At 43.2% G+C, this 20,747-nt stretch overlaps 2 protein-coding genes across 2 annotated transcripts; both read right to left on the bottom strand.

Annotated features, from left to right (window-relative positions):
- Positions 1-6,802: 6,802 nt before the first annotated feature.
- On the bottom strand, positions 6,803-9,342 carry LOC125552490 (50S ribosomal protein L15, chloroplastic). Its single transcript, XM_048716065.1, has 3 exons — positions 8,844-9,342; positions 8,547-8,698; positions 6,803-7,157 (listed from the first exon to the last, which is right to left on the bottom strand). Exons 1-3 carry the CDS (start codon positions 9,265-9,267, stop codon positions 6,936-6,938), a joined length of 798 nt encoding a protein of 265 aa, XP_048572022.1. The 5' UTR covers positions 9,268-9,342; the 3' UTR covers positions 6,803-6,935.
- Positions 9,343-12,911: 3,569 nt separating this feature from the next.
- LOC125552491 (DNA-dependent metalloprotease dvc-1-like) lies at positions 12,912-19,796 on the bottom strand. The gene is made up of 7 exons (XM_048716066.1): positions 19,475-19,796; positions 17,204-17,365; positions 17,047-17,113; positions 16,903-16,968; positions 16,717-16,835; positions 14,097-14,176; positions 12,912-13,979 (listed from the first exon to the last, which is right to left on the bottom strand). The coding sequence occupies exons 1-7, from the start codon at positions 19,594-19,596 to the stop codon at positions 13,288-13,290; spliced, it is 1,308 nt and encodes a 435-aa protein (XP_048572023.1). The 5' UTR covers positions 19,597-19,796; the 3' UTR covers positions 12,912-13,287.
- Positions 19,797-20,747: the final 951 nt, after the last annotated feature.

Genomic DNA, 20,747 nt, shown 5'->3' on the forward strand with positions numbered 1-20,747 from the left:
CGTGATCAGTCTTGCGGTTCTAGAGAGGGCAAGAAAGAGCCAATGCGCTAGGATTGCGAACCTGAAGGATGGGGATGCTAACACAAAAATTTTCCACCGCCGCATCAACGCTAGGAGAAGGAAAAATCACATCCATAGGATAAAAAACGCACAAGGCTGGGTCACCGACCATAAGCAAAAAGAGGACATCATCCATAACCACTTTGCCGAGGTCATGGGCAGAGCAAGCACGAGCTGCGTTGACCTTAATTGGGATGAGCTTAATATCCAGTCGCATGACTTGGATGATCTCGGTGATCCCATCACTGAGGATGAGGTTTTGGCGGCCATAAAAGCAATGCCGGGGGACAAGGCTCCCGGGCCGGATGGCTTCACGGGCATCTTCTTCAAACGTTGTTGGGAAATTATTAAGCATGATCTCATGCGGGTCATCCAGAGCTTTGACTCGCTCCACACATCCCACTTGCAATGGCTCAACTCGGCCAATGTGGTGCTTTTGCCCAAGAAGGAGGGGGCGGAGGGAGTCTCTGACTATAGGCCTATTAGTCTTGTCCATGCCATGGCCAAGATTATTGCCAAGATTCTTTCCCTGCGGCTTGCCCCTCACATGGACGTTCTCGTCTCCAATGCCCAAAGTGCTTTCATAAAGAAGAGGAGTATCCATGACAACTTCATGTATGTGCGCAATTTTGCAAGACGGTTGCACAAGCGCAAGACTTCAGCCCTCCTCTTCAAGCTTGACATTAGAAAAGTTTTCGACTCGGTCAAATGGGAATACATCCTCAACTTATTACAATGCAAGGGGTTCCCTTGCAAATTCCGGAATTGGATCGCCGCTCTACTCTCATCTTCCTCTTCGTGCGTTCTCCTCAATGGGCTTCCGGGCCCCCCGATCAAGCACGGCTGCGGGTTTCGTCAAGGGGACCCAATTTCACCTCTACTGTTCGTCCTTGCAATTGACCCCCTTCAACATATCCTCGACATCGCAACTCACAAGGGCATCATCCATAGGATCCGCGGCCGCGGCGTCATGATGAGAACCTCCCTCTATGCGGACGACGCGGCCATCTTCATGGCCCCAATCAAGCAGGACATTGATAAGTGACGGGACTCTGCACCAACTTCCGCAAGAGCTCGGTTGTGCCCATTCGATGCAGCCACCTTCCTCTGGAGCATATTCTGAGTAGCATTCCGGCGACCCGCGCCGCTTTCCCAATCAAATATTTGGGCCTCCCGCTCTCAGTACGACAACTTCGGAAGGCCGACTTCCAGTATCTTGAAGACAAGGCGGCCGGAAAATTAGTAACTTGGGAGGGACAAAGCATCACAACTATTGGGCGCACTACCCTTGTCAGATCGGTCATCACCTCTCAAGCGGTCTTCTCCATCACATCTCTCATCGTGCCACAGGGCACACTTCATAATATCAACAAGATTGAGAGGGCCTTCCTCTGGTCAGGGCCGGACAAGACGACCGACGCAAAATGTAAGGTCAATTGGGACATGGTCTGCAGGCCTACGATCTATGGAGGTCTGGGCATCCTCAACACCGACAAGTTTGCTCGGGCCTTGCGACTAAGGTGGCCATGGTACGAATGGAAGGAGCCTACCAAGCTTTGGGTTGGCTTGGGCAACCCGTGCACCGACGAAGATATGGATTTCTTCTATGCCTCCACCACAATCATCGTTGGCAATGGTGCAAAAACACCGTTCTGGGACTCCCCGTGGTTGCTTGGCCGCAAGCCCAAGGATATTGCCCCTCTTATTTTTCAAGCCTCAAAAAGGAAGAGATCGACGCTTCGCCAGGCCCTGCGAGGGACCGCTTGGATGACCCACATCAAGCATGCCACTATTGTCTCCGCCGCACACATCCGGAAACTTTTCTCGCTTTGGGCACTTGTGCATGACTTCCATCTTGACGATCACGTTGAGGACGACATTGTTTGGAAACATGCTGATGATGGGCAGTACTCGGCGTCCACAGCTTATAAGGCGCAATTCCTTGGCCCGACGCACTCGCCCATTCACCACATGTTTGGAGAGCTTGGGTCCCCCCTAAGGTTAAATTCTTCGCCTGGTTGACCTTGCAAGACCGGAACTGGACCGCCGACCGGTTGGTGCGGCGTGGTTGGGATAACTGTGGGCTTTGCCCTCTTTGCAAATGTGAGCAAGAATCGGGCATCCACCTCTTCGTCAAGTGCCGCTTCTCCATTAGGCTCTGGCGATCGGTCATTGACAAGTTTGGTCTTGTGCACATGGACACCTCCAATTGGCACCTTGAGGATTTCCTCATGCAATGGTGAGATAAAAGGACCGACATACGAAACCCCAATAGACGAGCGATGGCCTCCCTCACCATGCTCGTCTCTTGGACTATTTGGAACGAGAGAAACGCGCGGGTGTTTTGTAACAAGAGCGCGCCGCCGCCTATTCTGCTCCAAAATATCGTGCTTGAGGCAAAATTATGGGTTACGGCAGGTGCTAAGAAACTAGGTGTTTTGTTGTACGAGAGTAATTGCCATGCCGTGTTGCAAGGGCGCTTGTAAAAACTCTAAACTCTATTCTCCTCTTATTTAATGGATGAGGCAAATCTTTTGCCTCCGTTTCGAAAAAAAAAAAGGCTGGCTCCTTTGCACGTACTGCTGCTCTGTTGTTGAAGGAGGAGTATGTGATTAGCAGTGAATGCAGCTGAGTTGCAGCGCCGACAAGTTTGCCCGGACGGACGCTTCCGTCGAATGGGAGAAGGGAGGCTTCGGGGTTTTGGGAGAGCCAATCAATCAGTCAATCGAAGCCGCGCCCCTGCTTCAGTTCTACCGCCTGCCTGCCTGCCTGCCTGCCGGAGCACGCAAAGCAAAGGAACACGGACGGGGCTGGCGCCGCATTTATGGCGGGGAGGCAATCTGCTGATGACGATACGGCTGGAAGTCAGTACGCCGTGGCCGGCCATGTGATGATCCAGCCGGCCACGGGCTCGCCCCACTACGTAATATGTCTGCCCACGTCCGCGTACCTGAATTCAGAGCCATTGACAGCACGATCGATCAGACGGGACGAGGGGGGGGGGGGTAGGCGCCGGCCGGCGAGCGCGGCCGACGGCGCCATGGCCGTCGCGGCGGCGGTGGAGGGGCGGTGTGTGTGCGTGCGTGACGCGACGGAAAGGGGGTGTTTGTTCGGGACGGCGTTGCGTGGGACGGGGGGCACAGCTCGGTCTGGGCTGTGGTCGCGGTTGGGAGGCGTTAAATGCGTTGGCTGGCGGCGGGTGGGTGGGTGTTGGTTGCGCCGAGACGAACCTGGGCTGGCCTTTTCACTGGGCTGCCACGCTTTCGCCTGCTGCCGCGGAAGGGGCCGCCGAGTTAAATGGCGATCGTCGTCGTTGGCGTCGCTTTTGCTGCTTTTTTTTTTGAGCTGGGACGCTTTTGCTGCTTTGCTGTGGGGGAGGCCGCCGTGGAAGTGGGAACAGGGCTGATCAAGGGCCCCCAGCGCGGATGGAATTTATTGCTCCATCCGTTATCGGTTCAGACTTGGGGCACGTACGAGTGAGTACGACTGCTCGCCCCTTTGTTTGTTTGGTGACTTTGGTCCTTGCTCTTACCAAAAGGTCTCCTTGTCGTTGCGCTCCTGTGCTGCCAGCCAGGCGTCTAGACATGAGATCCCATCCGCTGGGCTGGGCTACAGTCTCTGCTTTCGTTGCCATCTTTTGTCTTCAGGGCTTGAGATTCCAGTGTCGATGAGGTGGACGCTGGGCAAGATAATACTTGCGTGCATTTTCATGCAATAATACTTGGCGAGATCGACAGAATTGCCTGCCTATGCAATTTTTTTAAAAAAAAATCAGGCAATTTCCTCAGCAGTCGAAGTACCGTGTCTGTGTCTCAACTCTCAACACCCTATACTTGTCTTATCAACACTGAACTAGCAGTCAGTTCGTTTCGTGCCGCATTTATGCAAAAGAAAACATGAAAGTGATTTTGTGCAAGAGCATATTTACCAGCAACTTTCTGAACCTCCATAAAATTGAGAGGCCGAAGCAACGACTGACAGTCCCTGACCACAGTGGCGTAGCCAGCGCAATATGCCAGTGTGGTCCATTGATAGAAATATTTACATAAGATTATTTATTTTTAAAGAAATATTTTTTTACTGCATTATATACTTCCTCTGGTCTTTTTTACTCTGCATATTAGGTTTGTCCGAAGTCAATCTCATCCAACTTTGACCAAGTTTATATAAAAAATTATAGACATTCACATAACAACACCAATATCATTAGATTCATCTTGGAATATATTTTCATATTATATTTATTAGATATTATAGGTGCTAATAATTTCTAATATAAATTTGGTCAAACTTAGCAAAGTTTGACTTTCGGCAAATCCAATGTGCAGAGTAAAAAGGACCGGAGGGAGTACAAGCTATGGGGAAATTCTAGGATGGTCGGAGGGAGTACAAGCTATGGGGAAATTCTAGGGTGGTCCATGGACCACCCTGGCCACCCCCCACTGTCTGACCAACCGTGAAGCCCATTTCTACTTCTGCGGCTGAAAAAAAGGTATTATATGTCGTTTAGCAACCTGTAATCTCTGAACATACGCAAGAAGTGGAGTTCTGGAGTGTGTTCTGACTTGAGCAGCTAACTTTTCGCCACGAATTTTGCTCGGCGGAGCAGAGAATGTTCTGCTCAGTCTTCTCACATGGAAAATACATGAGCAGGATACCCGATCCATCTCTCTTTAGCTGGGGAATTTTCTCGCTGGTACTTAGCATGAAACATCCTCCTTTTTTCTCTCTCTCTGAAAGCGCTCACAAGGGGAGGAACAACTTGCTGCATGCGCTCAGAAGAAACCTTGCTATATGAGCATAAATGCGCACAAGTGTAACAACACTGTGATCTCACTATCCATGAGTTAACTTTGCAACACCATCTGTGTCTCTAAATTTTGATTTGGCAACTTTGCTTGGAGAGTAAGAGATTGTTGTTCCATCACGTTTCCGTCCACGGGTCAATCCAGACGTTTCGAGGGTATTTCTAGGAAAAAATTTAAAATGTCGATGACGAGGCATCTAGACCTGTGTATTATTGTTCAAAAAATACTTGGCAGTGATATTAGACCTCAGATACTTAGTGAATGTGTTAGCGCGTTGCTTAACTAGTTTGTCAATGTGGCATTAAACAACTCAAGATTGACCATCTACATATGACCATTCCAAAATGTTGCCACACAACGTTCATACGAAACCAACATGATAGAGAGCTAGTTATATGATTTGGATTTAAATGAGCTAGTTATATGTCCATCTAAAATAGGAAGTGCTTCTATCAGCTTTGCTTTTAAAATTAATACATCCATAGACTGTTAATGCTGGGGTGGAATGGAATTGTAAGAGAAATGTTTACCAGGAAATTCAGTGAGCATATAAACAATTGAAATGATATACAATAAGCCAGTTCAAAATAGAAGTGACAATGTCAGGAGGGATCAAGAGAACAGGATAGTTCTCACCAATGCAAAAATAAATAAATGATACTCCCTTGGTTCACAAATTGTTCTAACTTTTTCTGAATCAGATGTATATAGACACGTTAGTGGGTTTGTTCACTCATTTCAGTCTGTATGCGAGATATCCAGAACATCTTATAGATTACAGATCATGAGCACTATAATCATGGGCATGCACATAATGTAATGTCCTAATAGGACAAGTTACAGGACGGGGAAGCACTCCTTGGCGGGCATTTATGTTTGAGCAATCATAGAAAAACAGTAGTGTTTGTATAGGAACACCAACTGGAATGGATGGGTCACCCACTGATGAACACCGAGGGAACATTAAAGTTCAGCCTACAGTTTCTAGGGGAAATGTACTGTCCATACTACCAGATCAAGTCAAAAGAGAAATTCCTCATATTTTGCAGAGTCGGCGTTAACTCCAGAGCCCCTAAGGTGGTACGAAGAATTATCATGTAAAAGTGTTTGTACTTAGCAACGTACTCCCTCTGTAAAGAAATATAAGACATTGAGCATATACCTTGAGCTGTCTAATCAAACTCCTTCAAACACGCAACCTTAGGATGAGCTCTGTTGAAATGCTCTGTTCACAGGACAGTTGTTATGCGTGTATAGGATGAGTTGCACCTTTGTATAATAATAATTGCAGATTCCTGTCATTGGAGAACAGTGCACCATATGTGCACGCCCTCCACTGGTCAGGAATAATGAAAGGGAGTGCACGCACAATTAAGAAGCCCACAGGTACACATTAGGTCATTAATGAAGACGCTGAGATGGCGATTTCAAAGATAACCCAAATTACCCCATAGATGAACATGAACATAGACACCCTACATTATTCACAGTGTTTCTCCTTGCACGATCTTGCCACATCAGGTTTTAGCCTCAAGTGTAAAAAGGAAGTTGGCAAGATAATAACTGACATATAAATCATCGTCAGATCTGTATCTCATTGGTCAGACTATTGTATTTCCGTTATGCGAGTAATGGAAAGGGGTTATGCCCGGTTCAAAAAAAAATCTGTATCTCATTGAGCCAAGTGCTGGTACATGGATATATATTTCAGAAGTTATAATATCTGATGCAAGTGGCACATGATCTTTTCTTTTTGTAACATTAACCAATGATTCCTAAAACCTGGTGCAGTGTGTGACTACTGAGCTTTGTGTTAAGAGCCAAAATTCTAAAACATAAGGCTTTGTTTTACGATGCCCGTTTACGTGGTGAATTGTGAAAGCTGCTATTTGTTTTAAGAAACACCACATAAAAGTGGCATGGTAACATTTTACTAAAAAAAAAGGGCACAATATACTTGCTTATCACATAAAGACAAAATCCATCTTACATGGTAATTCTGAAATGAGATGGGTGCAATGAACATATGCTAAAGAGAAGGGTAGAGAAGTACAGTGTGTATGAACTCTATGTGGTGGCTTCATCAGATTCAACAGCGCCGCCTTTTTTCTTGCTAAAGTACTCTTCAGCACGAGCTTGGTTCTTCACATAAGCTGCTGGTAGCCATTTCTTCCGCTTGGGCAACACTGTTAAAGTACAGCCAGCTGCCTCAAGTTTCTCCTTGGCCGCGGAGGAGAATGCCCCAGCCTTGATGTTCAACTTGACTGATAGATCACCATCTCCCAAAATCTACATATTGGGCGAACAGGACATCAACATACAGTCATACACAAACCATACAAAATGGCACTCACAAGTAGCAGATGAAATCCATTTTTTTGGTGCAGAGACACAAATGTATAGTTATTCCTGAAACTGTTTTGTCTATAGGACAAATGTAAGGAGAGCCCTGACACAAAGATAAATAGGCTCACATGAAGCTGTTATTCAAAATTACTCCCTCCGTCCCGTAATATAGGACGTTTTTTAACACTAGTGTAGTGTCAAAAAAATGTCTTACATTATGGGATGGAGGGAGTACTGTTTTCTGCAAGCATGCTATTGGGATGTTGAACTGAGACAACAAACCTTTTATCCTCATGATGCCCAGGAAATTTTAAAGATCCAGATACCAGTAAATGATAAATATTCAAACAATACTCAATTACCTGGCTCTACGATTAAAATGGGTGTTTTTCCAGTCACAAGTGCTTATAAGTTGGCTCACCGCTATCTGCTGAAACTAAGAAAGATGGGAGTGGCCGTTTGGCTGCTGGTAAGCGTAATTTATTGTAAAATATATGGAAGGATTTTCTCTGGATAATCAAAACCCGGATTCTCAAATCTGATTCTATGTTGGTAGTTAACACCCACATCAGCTGGACTACAGATAAGGCAAGTTGGACTGTTGGAGTATGCTGATCATTGTCGTCGATGCTAATATGACGCAACTTCTACCTGGGAACCAGGTGCAAAGGTTACGAGAGATGCTAATAAGGTCGCTCATGAGCTCACGCAACTTGCGACAAGCGGGGTGTGGTGTTTGGGATAATCAAGTTCCTGCTTGTATCTCTTCGTTTTGTGTGCATAACTGTACAAATTTGGTCATTGATTAACCAATCTCTCTTTTCCCTAACAAGGATATACTAATAAAGCTCTTGAATGCAACATAACCCTACCAAAGTTAAGAAGTAACATCAACTGTTACCAGCACTCCAGCAGGACAAGATATGTCATAAGGAACTAAGGACAAAACCAATAGCACTCCACATTACAAAATTAGTATTGACAACTGTTCTAGGTTTAGTTTGCAATTGCTGTGCTGTGTTACGGAACCTACTTAGTTAGGGGAATATCTACTAATTCCAGTAAGAATTTCTTATTACATCTTAAGAAAAGATGATGTCAACTAACTGTTACAACCTAGATAGGAATAAATATTGCTTAGAGCAACCACAACTCCAAGTTATGCCCCTTAGCCTCGTGCGCAAAACCTTATCTTAGCTGTGGAACAACAGCTAGGATACAGAAAGATCAATCAAGTTACACAGGGCGAGAAGTTGAGCTAAACTAAACATTCAAATGAGAGGACACTTAGGTTTCAGTAGAGATAACCATGTAAATCATGATAGGTTGTACCTTGAGTGGAAGCTTTCTTTCCCTGCCGGATGGATTGATCAAGCCCCTCGATTTCAAGGACTCCAAGGAAATCTCATCGCCATCCTTGAACCCACCCTGCACTATGTCCCTCAAATTGAACGGCACGTACTTTGGCAACCCGATATGCATTCCTGAAAAAGGCAGGGCAGAAGTAGCTCAGGTTACTGCGCAATCACGCCCGTTCCCCAAGCACGGTCACTTGTGCGTTTTGCAAGCCAATTGGGCACATTATGGCTATATATGAACAATGTAGAGTGTAGAGGCGAGGTGACCCACCGCCGGCGATTCCGCGGAGCTTGGGAAGACGGCGGTAGAGCGGCATTTGCCCGCCCTCGAACCCTCGGCGGACGCCGGGCCCGGAGCGCGACTTCTGCCCGCGCATACCGAACCCGCAGCTGGCGCCCTGCCCCGCGGAGATACCGCGCCCCTTCCGCTTCGGCTTCCGCCGCGCCCCCTTCTGCGGGCTCAGGTTGTCGAGCCGGAACTTCTCCACGGGCTCCGCCTCCGAGGCCTCGGCCGCCGCCGCGGCGCTGCAGACGACGGTGACGCGGCGGGGCGCGCGCGCGCGGAGGAGGAGGGCCCGGCGGCCGGCGAGGGAGCGGGGAATGGCGGCGAAGTGGGGGGAGGAGGAGGCGGTGGAGGCCGGGAGGTGGAGGAAGGTCGCGGCTGGAGCGAGGGAGAGGAGGGTGATGGACGCCATGGCGGTGGAGCGGAGGGCGCGCGCGTGCGCAGCTCGACGGTGTGGATAGAAGTGTAGATGAGTGGGGGTTTGGGAGTGAGATAAGACGGGGGATATGGCAGTTCCGTGTGTTTTAGTCGCTTTTTCTTATTTAAATATTTTGGAAGGGGTTCATCGTCAATATCAGTATTTATTTATTTATTTTTGATAAAAGAGAGCTTACTCTTCGATTTCTATTACTCTCCGTTCTAAAATACTCGTCCAGAATTTCGTAATTAAAACGAAGGGAGTACCAGAAAATAACACCATTACGTAATTTTCATAGGGTCCAGCAAATTGCAGAGATCCCTACCATCATCAAATTTCTCTCTACTTCATTAAATTTTCTCACCCAATCCCCAACCAGAGAGTCTATGTTATCAGGCACACCAGTGAGGTTGATAGCACATTTTAGTACATTTCAGAATAAACGCGCAACCGAGCAGGTAAAGAAAAGATGATTAATAGTTTCGTCCCTTCTACAAAAGAGGCACTTATTATCACCTCTCCAACCTCTGCGGAGCAAGTTATCTTTAGTAAGAAGACTATTCCTGAGAGTTAGCCACATGAAAACTTTCACCCCAGGTGGCATTTTAACTTTCCACATAAATAAATGTGGATATTTAACCCCATTTTCAATCAAATGTCTATAGAAAGACTTAACAGAATAAATGACATTCTTTGTCGAGGTAAATACACTAGAAGTCTTAGAACTTGGGTGCGACGGTCAGTTTGGTGCATAAACTTGTAAAATACATGTTTCTGGTCATCTAACTTGTGCGGGCGTGTAAATACGGTCACATTTTCCGTACGCAGGTGTATTCGCTGCCTACATGGCACACCAATGGCCGGCGTTTTTTTTCATAAACACCCTCATTCTTTTTACTTTTTATAAAAGCAATCCAACAATAGTTGCCCGCTGGGTCCAACCGTCAGTGTACGTTGTAAATATATTGGGCCCATTGTCAGTGGCTAGTGCACGTGATGATTTTTTCGGAAACACACTCGTTCTTTTTTACTTTTTGCAAAAGCACTCCAACAATAATTGTCCGCTGGGTGCCTGGGTCCTACGGTCAATGTAAGTTGTAAATATATTGGGCTGGAAAAAATGGGACGAGCGAGTTCTAATCAAGGACCAATTGGAATGGAGCTAGCGACCTATCCACCGCAATTGATCGTACTTGGTATTTCATTTGGACTACTAAGGTATATCACCTCTAAAATAAAAGGTGCACATTCTGAATATATTTTCATTTCTCTAGATTTTCAAATTTAAAATTATTCGGATTGAAACAATTTTTCTGATAATTTGTTTGAAAAATAATTAGGTACATTCATTCTGCACTATATATTCTTTTGTCTAGCTATATTTCTTTTCGTTGATTTCTTTGAAAGAAATTTCCATACATTCATTGTTAACTATATTTCTTTTATATAGATTATTCAAATTCAAATAAAAATTAGTTGATTTGTCCCCCAAAAAATATGTACATTCATTCTGACCCATATTTTCTTTTATCTAGATTTTCAAATTTAAAATTATTTGAATTCAAACAAAATTTTGCTGATTTGCCCCAAAAAATATGTACATTCATTGGGCACTAGATTTACTTTTATCTTATTTTCAAATTTTAAATTATTTGAATTCAAACAAAAAATTAGATGATTTGTCCAAAAAAAGATGTACATTCTTCTTCACATATAATTTCTTTCAGCTAGATTTTTGAATTCATAATAAATTACGTTTATTTGTATGAAAGAAATTTACGTATATTCATTATGAACTTTATTTTATTTTATCTAGATTATTCAAATTCAATCAAAAAATTAGTTGTTTTGTCCGAAAATTTACATACATTCATTTTCACCTATGATTTCTTTAATATAGATTTTGAAATTTAAAATTATTTGAATTAAAAAATTACATTCATTTTGCACTATATTTTGTTTTATCTACATTTTTAATTTAAAATTACTCGAATTCATACAAAATGTTTGTTGGTTTGTGCAAAAAATATGTACACTCATTCTGCACTATATTTTGTTTTATCTACATTTTTAATTTAAAATTACTCGAATTCATACAAAATGTTTGTTGGTTTGTGCAAAAAATACGTACACTCATTCTGCACTATACTTTGTTTTATCTACATTTTTAAATTAACATTACTCGAATTCATACAAAATGTTTGTTGGTTTGTCCAAAAAATATGTACACTCAGTCTGCACTATATTTCCTATCTAGATTTTTAAATTTAAAATTACTTGAATTCAAACAAAATCTAGTTGATTTGTCCAAAAAGTTTATCGAGAATATAAGTAATTTTCTTAAATAGAAAGAAATAATACATAAGAGAAATTGTGTTTATCTATTTAAATGTCAATGTGGCCAGATGGTTGGCGCTCGCACACGTGGCGAGCTTATGTGGTCATAGGTTAGAACCGGTGCTTTGCCCTTTTCTCGTTTGGTTTCTACTTTAACTCGTACGGTTTATCTTATATAAAGCTAATTGTGCTCTATAAACGTCAATAGTAAGGAGGTCAAGTGGCTATCTAAGTTAGCGGGGCGTGTGTTTGAATCCTGCTGCTGCTCTAGCACTTTTCATTTTATTTGAGGATTTTGTGCATAAATAAATAAAATGCAAGGGTGCTTTAGAAAAATAACAGTTGCACGCAAATTACCCACTGCCTCATCCCCTGATAGTGGGCCCCTGCCATGTTTTTTTTTGCGTGCACATGATACGGTAGAAAGCACCGTATATGAATGGAAAGACAAGTTAGATGACTAAAAACACGGATTTTACAAGTTTATGCATCAAACTGACCGTCGTGTGCAAGTTCTATGACTTGCGGTGTATTTACCTCTTCTTTGTTAGAGTCCATACAGCCTCGTCTTTCCTGTTATTCAGAACAAGAGAGGCACAAGCTTCTTTGATCTGGTCCCATAATTCAAGAGAATCCCCCATCAGAGTTCTCCTGAATCTCACATTATCTACTCCATTGTCAAGGATATATATCAACAGACTTGTTTTTATCAAAACATATATTGTACTCCCTCTGTCCCATAATATAAGAGCGCTTTCGACACTATACTAGTGTAAAAACGCTCTTATATTATGGGACGGAGGGAGTATAATCTAGGGAAACTACATTTCAATATAATCTAACATTCTTTGATGTGGTTTCAATATCAGTATACTACGGAAAAGAAACTAAAGATGCAAGCAAATGCAATAGAAGCATATAGCACAGTGAGGCTTATAAAAAAATAGCAGAGTGACGTATAGATTACCAAAAGTCTATTAAAGAACAACTTTCTAGGCAATAATAAATCTATTCACGAAATGTATAGATCAAACTTTATGCAAGGTCACTTCCTAATTTGGATGTAACTTTGACAACTGATTTGACCAACAAAGTATATGTTACATGCCATAACAAATCTAACATTGGAAACTTATTCCGCATACAGATCATGTGATATAATACCTTTTGTGACATGTAACATTCTTGTTGGTCAAATCAGTGGTCAAAGTCGGAACCAAATTACAAAGTGGCCTTGCATCAAAGTGTGGAAACTTTTCTCGCCTCCCGCCAAAAAAAAAAACTTTTCTCACATCTACAGTAAAAATACACAAAGAGGGGGAAACCATACGCCCACAATTAGATGACTTGCCGCTGTCGTCAGTACAGAAATAGAAAAGTGAAATACGGTAGCCCAAAGTGAGCTACAGCATACAGACCTAACATTGCAACCCCCTCTATGCTAGTAAAAAAATGAAGTAAACTGCAACAGAAATAAACAAGACTATGTACAGCAGCCAAGGACACATATTTCACAGGACGACGCAGCATCCTTGCCATAGCGGCGATATGCGCAAACCAAACCGGGTTCCAAGTTTACAACCTTTGCACTTTTGCAGTGTAGCGAGATGTCTAGCAGTAGCAAGACGCACAACGGAAAGCTTGGGTTGATAAGAGGAGCTAATTAAACTGTGATCGTCACCCATCTGAAATGTCCACAATTTCACCAATTGCGGAGTCCACAGTTTCATGTTCTATTTGACCTGGAGCAGCTACACGATTACGCACAAGATGATCTGGTAACGACTGTTCTTCAACTTGAAAAGCAGGCGCACTTTCAGATATGTTCTTGTCCCCTGAGCCTTGAGAACAAGAACCAAAACACACATCCTTTCTACAATCGTTTGATTCTGTTGCCTGAGAATTTTTCAGTAACCTTTGTCGTTTTCTCATTTCGGTTCTTTTATTGATCAAAGGTACCTCATCTTCATCCGAATCATCAACACAGTAATAATTCAACCGATCAACTATTATCGAATAGGATCTATCCCACTTGCTAGTTTTCCTTTTCTTTTGTCTGCTGCACTCTTGGTTCCTTTTTGCTGTATCTGTTCTTGGTCGCTTTGGTGCTTGCTGAACAGTTTTGCTTGTCAGGTTGCCAAAGCGAACGTCCTTGGATAATTTGATTTTCTTATTACACCTGTCCCCCGAAGAGGAGCCCAGACCTGATTTGTTAATTGCGTCATCAGTAGGATGAAGGAACTCAGCTGATGCATCTTCCAGCTCATGTTTATTGCTTGTCCCCGACTTATTTGATGTATGTTTGGCATGCCAACTCCCACTGGCTGATCTGGCAGCCTTGCGTTCATCAAGTGTTTCTTCACCTGAAGCTGTCAAAAACAATAAGTAACACTATTACTCTATGCAACTTATACTAGTAATGAAACAAAATGAAAAGTGGTCCGGACATTTCTAGATGAACTACTAGGTCTTGTGGCAAAAGCTACCTATAGAACCCCCTAGTTCTACACAGCCTGGTGGTGATTTTCCAACTCTATAATAGCTACCAGAGCATCGCTTCTTGTGCCTGCATATCAAGACCAACATTAAAAGGTAAACATCTAAGAGTATATGGTGGAAAGGAGGTACAAAAATAGGGTGCAAGTTGGCAATAGATTAATACGAAAAAATCCAAAAAAAATTAGAAAGGCATATTTGGGTAAGATTTTGCATCATAATAATAATCTAATTTGCAGTCGGAGACTATCCTTCTTTTGTCAGGCTTAAATTTAGATGCCGTGTCAGATACATAACCAAACTCGGATACCTGCATAATTAGCAGACAGTGACATGTAACTAACAAAGTTAATATTTTAGCCTCGGTGCCATTACATAACATTTTGACATTAGTGACCCACTCAATCAGATTTTTGCAAATCAGCTTTAGGGTTAAAAAATGTTTCATTTCCCACCATCGGTGTAACTGACTTCATAACATTCCTTGGCTCAATAACAGTCACACAAAGAAGGGGAAGTTGCCATATGGCATGTTTTTTTTGTCTAGAACGCTGTATGACATTATTGCTTGAGAGATCACTGTATGACATGTTTTACTCATCTTGGTTGTTGGTGTGCACATCTTGCTACACAATTTAATCCCTCATCAATGGCGCATTTTCTCTCGTTGGTTTCTTGTGGTTCCACTCTATTTAGAGACGAAAAGTAACAATTTTTCCATGCACATAGAAATAATAATCTAAAGGTAGATCAGATTAAAAATGCATATGTATGTATGCACGCTTGTCAGTAATCTTTTGATGATTTTCTTCGAGATGCGGGTCTTGCAGAAGCCGTATAAGTGTGGCACTTGAAAAGATGTATCCTGAAAGGTAGGTATATGAAGTTGTAGCACGGATCAGGAATATAACGCTCCATTTTCCTCCAGCTTAAGATCTAGGCTGGACATGTGATTACACACAGGAGGCAACGCCCATAACGCCTTACCAGCATTTCTTAGCAAGCTCTGGTATCCAGCATGCTCCAACCCAATATAATCATAATTGCCACATGTAGCCTCAATAAAGAATTAAACCATTAAACATAACCCATGTTTAGCTAACTCTTCGTATTGTAGAGTTTCATGATAATTTATCAAGCAATCAACCGATTAATGTGCTCCAATAAACCTAATTAAGCAATGTGAGCTCAGACTATACAAAATATGAGCCCACATTGTTTAATTAGGAGTAATGAAGCACATCGTCCAACCAATTGTTGATGATTTATTTCGAAGCTATAAAAAATCAATCTATTTTTTGACAGTCCAGAAAATTAATCCTTAGCTACAACTAGGAAACTCGTACGTGCAATGCACGTTAACATTAGAGAGGAAATTAATTGCATGTTTATATTTGGTAGGATATCAATTATGCGTCAATTGCATGTTTATATTAGGTAGGAAATCAATTACGTGTTAATTATGTGATCTGCTCATATGTTGATAATTTGTATGATATTAATTGCACGCTAAACATGTTCAGCGCTCACCAGAAGCAATCTAGGTCGTCGGATTGACATGTTTTGATGGCCGAGATTAATTGGATCTGCCCCCTTTGGGTCTTTTTATATTGGTATAGATATAGATATAGATTATTTCGAAACATGGGTATTCTTTTATGGTTTAATTCTTTCATGCTACACTAGGTAATGACAATTATTTAGGTCCAAAAAGATGGATGATATAGTTGGCTTGCCAAGAGATGTCAAAGAGGCTCTGTGTGTTGCATTCTACGTGCAGTCCTATGTGCCTTCTAGATCTCGAGCTGGAGATGGAAGCCTTGTCTTCTCTGTCCGCCTACACCTATCAGGAGAGGTTGGTACTGCTGTTGCAAAACCTACAACCCTGAAGAAAAAATACTTCGAAAGATTTCAGACAATTAAGCATATATACATATATATTATTTTTTAGTCCTATCTACCTTTCAGCTTATTATTTTTTATGTGCATTGGAACAATCTTATTTTTGTCTGTATATGTAAAAGTAGGGACTGCAGGAATCAATGAGTTGTGATGTCATAGATGTGCACAACAACAACCAGGATGGGAAATATCATGATAGTGATCGTGAGAGCAATATTGAATGATTCAACGGTAGCTTAATTACTTGAATTACTTGCATGTGACCTTTTGGATTGCTATTTCATATGTAATACCATGAAAACATGGATTATGGCAATTACGTAATCATAAGATTGATGATGTGACTCCTCCATCACATAAACAGGAAGATATAGATGGACACAACTGGATCTGAAATGTAAATTAAGTCTTCTTTAAGACACATTTCGTCGCTATTTTTCATACCAATATATTTGTTGTTGTGGCAATGTGCACATATTAACATATATGCATAGTGCTTTTTATAGTGCAGATATATTTCTTGTTCTTTCTAAATACATAATGGCAACTCCCCCTTCTTTATGTGACAGTTATTGAGAAGCCGAGTGGTATAGCTAGAACAAGTAAGGAATATCATCGTCAGTGAAATCGGTGGCAGGAATAAAACAGCAGATATACCAAAAAGGCAAATACCAAATCAGAAAATGCAGTGAAGCATAGAGCTAATACCTATGCCACCGACAAGCTAAATTCGGGCATGAGGAATTAGCACCCATTCTCTCAATGCAGTCATCATGTGAAGGTCCTCTGATCTTGGTTGATCTAACAAAATCTCCACAGCCATCACACTGCAAAAGAGGTTAGCTGTCAATCTCAAAATTTAACTTTAAATTTACTTACAGTCCAGATACTTACTTCGTATTGATAACATTTCTTTCTGATATCATGGAGTATAATTATGTTGTAGCCACCAACAGGACGCTGAATATAATTGACAATGTTAATAAGGAATCTCTTAAGTACAGATCGACTGACAGTCAATACTTGAATTCAACTTACATGATGATCTGGTAAAGAGCTGGAATTGATTGTATTCATTAACTTCTGAAAGTTTGCACCATGGTTACTGCAATCACGGTTTGAAATTAACGAGAAGAAAATTAGAAATTTTAAGGCATATTAGAAAATTCCAGTCTTTGTCTTATTGAACAAGTACCTATGGTTAGTGTTATTATCTTTGATGCACACATAGGCATGAATCATCTCATGGAGCAAAACATTCTTCAGATCGGAGTATGTGTGATGTTCATACAATGACTTCGAAAGAAGTACAATACAGCCACCACCGCCAGGATAATACTCACAGCCACTTGTATCACTGCAAAAAAAAGATTAAACATGAGAAGTTTCAAGACGGTTATTCTGGTGATACGGTAATGTGAACCAACAAGTACTTTGATACATACTAATGTGGATGATAAACCACACATGATTAAGTCTGGCTTTAGCATTGGTTGGACTTCAGAAAGCTATTTCTGGTATAAATCCATTCAGTTTTTTCACTCAAATGAATCAAACTATTAGTATAATGGTGAACTATTTCCTAACTGGAAGTCCACCACTATGATTGATGCATCACATGGTATAAAAAACTCTAGACAGAAGGAGGAGGAGCCCCTGCGGCTTTTTAATTAAGGAGGTGTGGGGCGCAACACCTGAACCCACGAAATTAATCGTGTCCACAGGGTTCGAACCTGCGTCGGCCGGGATACACCACCGTGTTCCAACCACACGGTATACAATTCATCTTTGCAACGTACTAATGTCAGCACGCTTTGGTTCCACAATTTCTCATCGCTTTTCACGACTGATTAAAATGGATGCATTATACACTTCACTCGTATTTTTAATTAATGTTAAGTCTCACGCATACTGAAGCCTTGGTATTATTGACTTGTTTTTACCCAAAAAATGCCCATATCACATAAATATTCTAGACCTTATGTGGTAAGGTTATATGATGTAATGAATACTTAGGAGAGGTAGACATATCTATTCTGTAAATTGCATGATCAGTATGGAGAAATGAGACGACTGGGCACTCTCTTGAGGGTTGAGGCTTCTTTCGTGGTAGACTGGTAGCCTTTTAGATTTATGGATTTGAAACAAACGTATTTGTTGATTGGTGGTACAGGGGTTATTCCTTGAGTGCAAAATTGCCACTGTACCCAATCACACAACGAAATCATCCCACCAAAAGTTTTGCTTTCATCAAATCTACAAGTAAGAAAATCATAATAGATCCTTGTGTTGGAGCTCAGAGCTATCGCACCATGTCTTAAGAGATTAGCATTATTTTTCAGTAATATCCCAAGCATATTATAATGTATAATATATGTACAATAGGAAGGTTTTCGGCCCTAAGGGGCCATTTGTATTGTGCCTGCGGTCGCCCTGCCAATAATGGCATGCCAAAATTTTGGCGGAGGAAACGGCCGCCGGCCACTTGCCAAATAATTGGCTGCATAATGAAAGGGAAGGGCGGACAGGGCTGGTGCAAGCCAAATAATAGGATCTCAACCAAACGCACACCATCGCTCTGGTCATCGAGCAAATATTTGGTCGGGCGCGCCAGGGCTGTGTCCAAACAGGCCCTAAACCTTTTCAGCCACCCAAACAATGGCATCCAATGGTTCACAACTTCACATCTAGTGGAGCCATCCAGCACTAGCTACTTAACTGAGTGTGGCGTTAATCGAGATGGCAAGTGCATAAAAATTATCATCTCTACACTATTTTCCTATTTCCTTCCCAGAAAGGATGTGGAAGATACATACTGTTTCATCCTGCTTTGTTCTTCCCATACACCCAACACTTACTACCGAAATCACAGCCGCTCCAAACATATCTTCAACTCAATGCACAATATAACAATGCAAGCATTCAGAGGTTAGCACTGAAACTTCAGCCAACATCGATGCGCACGCAGCAGTTTATAGGGTTATCTGAGCCACATATGTTCTGGCTGGAACTTTTGACTGGAATACTGAACAACGGATAGCATTAGTGTTGCCTCTGGTGCCCTAATTCTTTTTTAGGGATTGGTAATTCTTGTGAACACAAGAAAGCGACTGGACTCTTCCCCTCCAAAAGTAATTGTGAAAGTTTCCCCTGATAGATGAACGGCCGTCTAGACTCGACAAGGCTGCTAAACCTCTAGCACCTCCGGAAGGACCGAATCACAGCTCCTGCACAATAGGGTTCTTCTCCCTGCAATTTCCCCTCGAAAATTATCAAAATGCATCAAATCTAGACAGCCCGCGTATGCGCAGTGATTTTCGAAGGGGAACAAAGAAATGCAACATATATCTTGCAATCCGGGAAACAATCCACATCTGAAGCCTCGATCTGCATAAGCCCGGCCAGGAAGCGAACCTAGATGGCACCCGAGAAGATAGAGAACTCGAGGATTGGGAGGGGCGGTTACCCGTAGGGGAGTGGCTCCTCCGCCCAGGAGACGGCGCACGCGCCGAGGGAGTCCTGGAAGTAGAGGGCGTTGTAGTGGCAGAAGAGCTCGGCGATGTCAGGCTCCGGATCCGAGCCCACCATGGCCGCACGAAGGGGAACGTCAGGAGGGTTGGGAAGTTGGGAGTGACGGCGAGGGTTTTAGGGGAAATCTTTTATCAGGAATCCGGCGGATGTAATGGGCGCATAGGGCAAATTTGGCAATGCGAGGACGCCGCCGGTCGTCATATATTTACGCCCTTCCGCCGCGGCGTCTCCCTTTGTGAGCCAGAGTCAACTCCACCGAACACTGTTGCTTACGTTCGCTTGCCGGTGCTTTGCCTGACGTTTGCAAATAGGGGGCGAGTTAGTATCAGTGATTGTATTGGGTTAAAAGAAAGCATGTTTTTTACCACGAATATGCAAAAGCTTTGCGTATCTTTGCATTGATAGATAGGGTGACAGTATAATAGAGTTTACAAGTCAGATATAGAGGCGGACACAGGACAACCGGGTGTGCCGCCCGGAGAGACCTGTGCCTACGTCTTGGGTATGATTAGGGCTAGGCCCTTAGCGCCGGCGCGTGCCCAAAGTCACGCCTCCTCTTGGATCATGTGCACCGCGCGGCCCACAGCGGGTTGGTCGCCATCAAAGAGACAGCCATTGTGATGTTTCCATAAATGTCGGGCAGTGAGTATGGCGATGGAGGCGAGGCCGCAGCGGAGATAGGTCATGGTGCTGGAGATGGCCGAGGAGAGCCAGGCGATGAACTCCTCGTCTTAGGCGGGGATCGTGGCAGTGCATCGACACCAAGAAAGCACCTCATGCCAAACTTGGTCGGAGAAGGAGCAGTCCGTGAGGAGGTGTTGCATAGTCTCGGGCTCTTGGTCACATAGAAGGCAATGTGGCTCGTGGGGAAGACCGTGACGCGCAAGGCGGTCGGCAGTCCAGCACCTGCTGAGCAGAGCGAGCCAGATGAAAAAACTTGATGCGAAGCGGCGCCCAGGATCTCCAAGTGATTCGCTAATGCGGGTCGGGGTGGAGCCAGTGAATAGGGCTTGATAGCAGGAACGAGCGGAGTAGATCCCCATGCTAGTCCAACACCAGGACAACCGAACGGCTCGTCGATCAGAGTCAGGTGCCATAGGCGTCGCCCAAAGCGAGACGTACTGCACGGTCATGGCCGCAACCATGGCGCCTTGGATGTCGGTGGTCCACGCCCAGTTGAGCAACCCATCGCGCACCGAGCGCGTCTT

This window comes from Triticum urartu, chromosome 4 (genome assembly GCF_003073215.2).
Source record: "Triticum urartu cultivar G1812 chromosome 4, Tu2.1, whole genome shotgun sequence".
Classification (NCBI taxonomy): domain Eukaryota; kingdom Viridiplantae; phylum Streptophyta; class Magnoliopsida; order Poales; family Poaceae; genus Triticum; species Triticum urartu.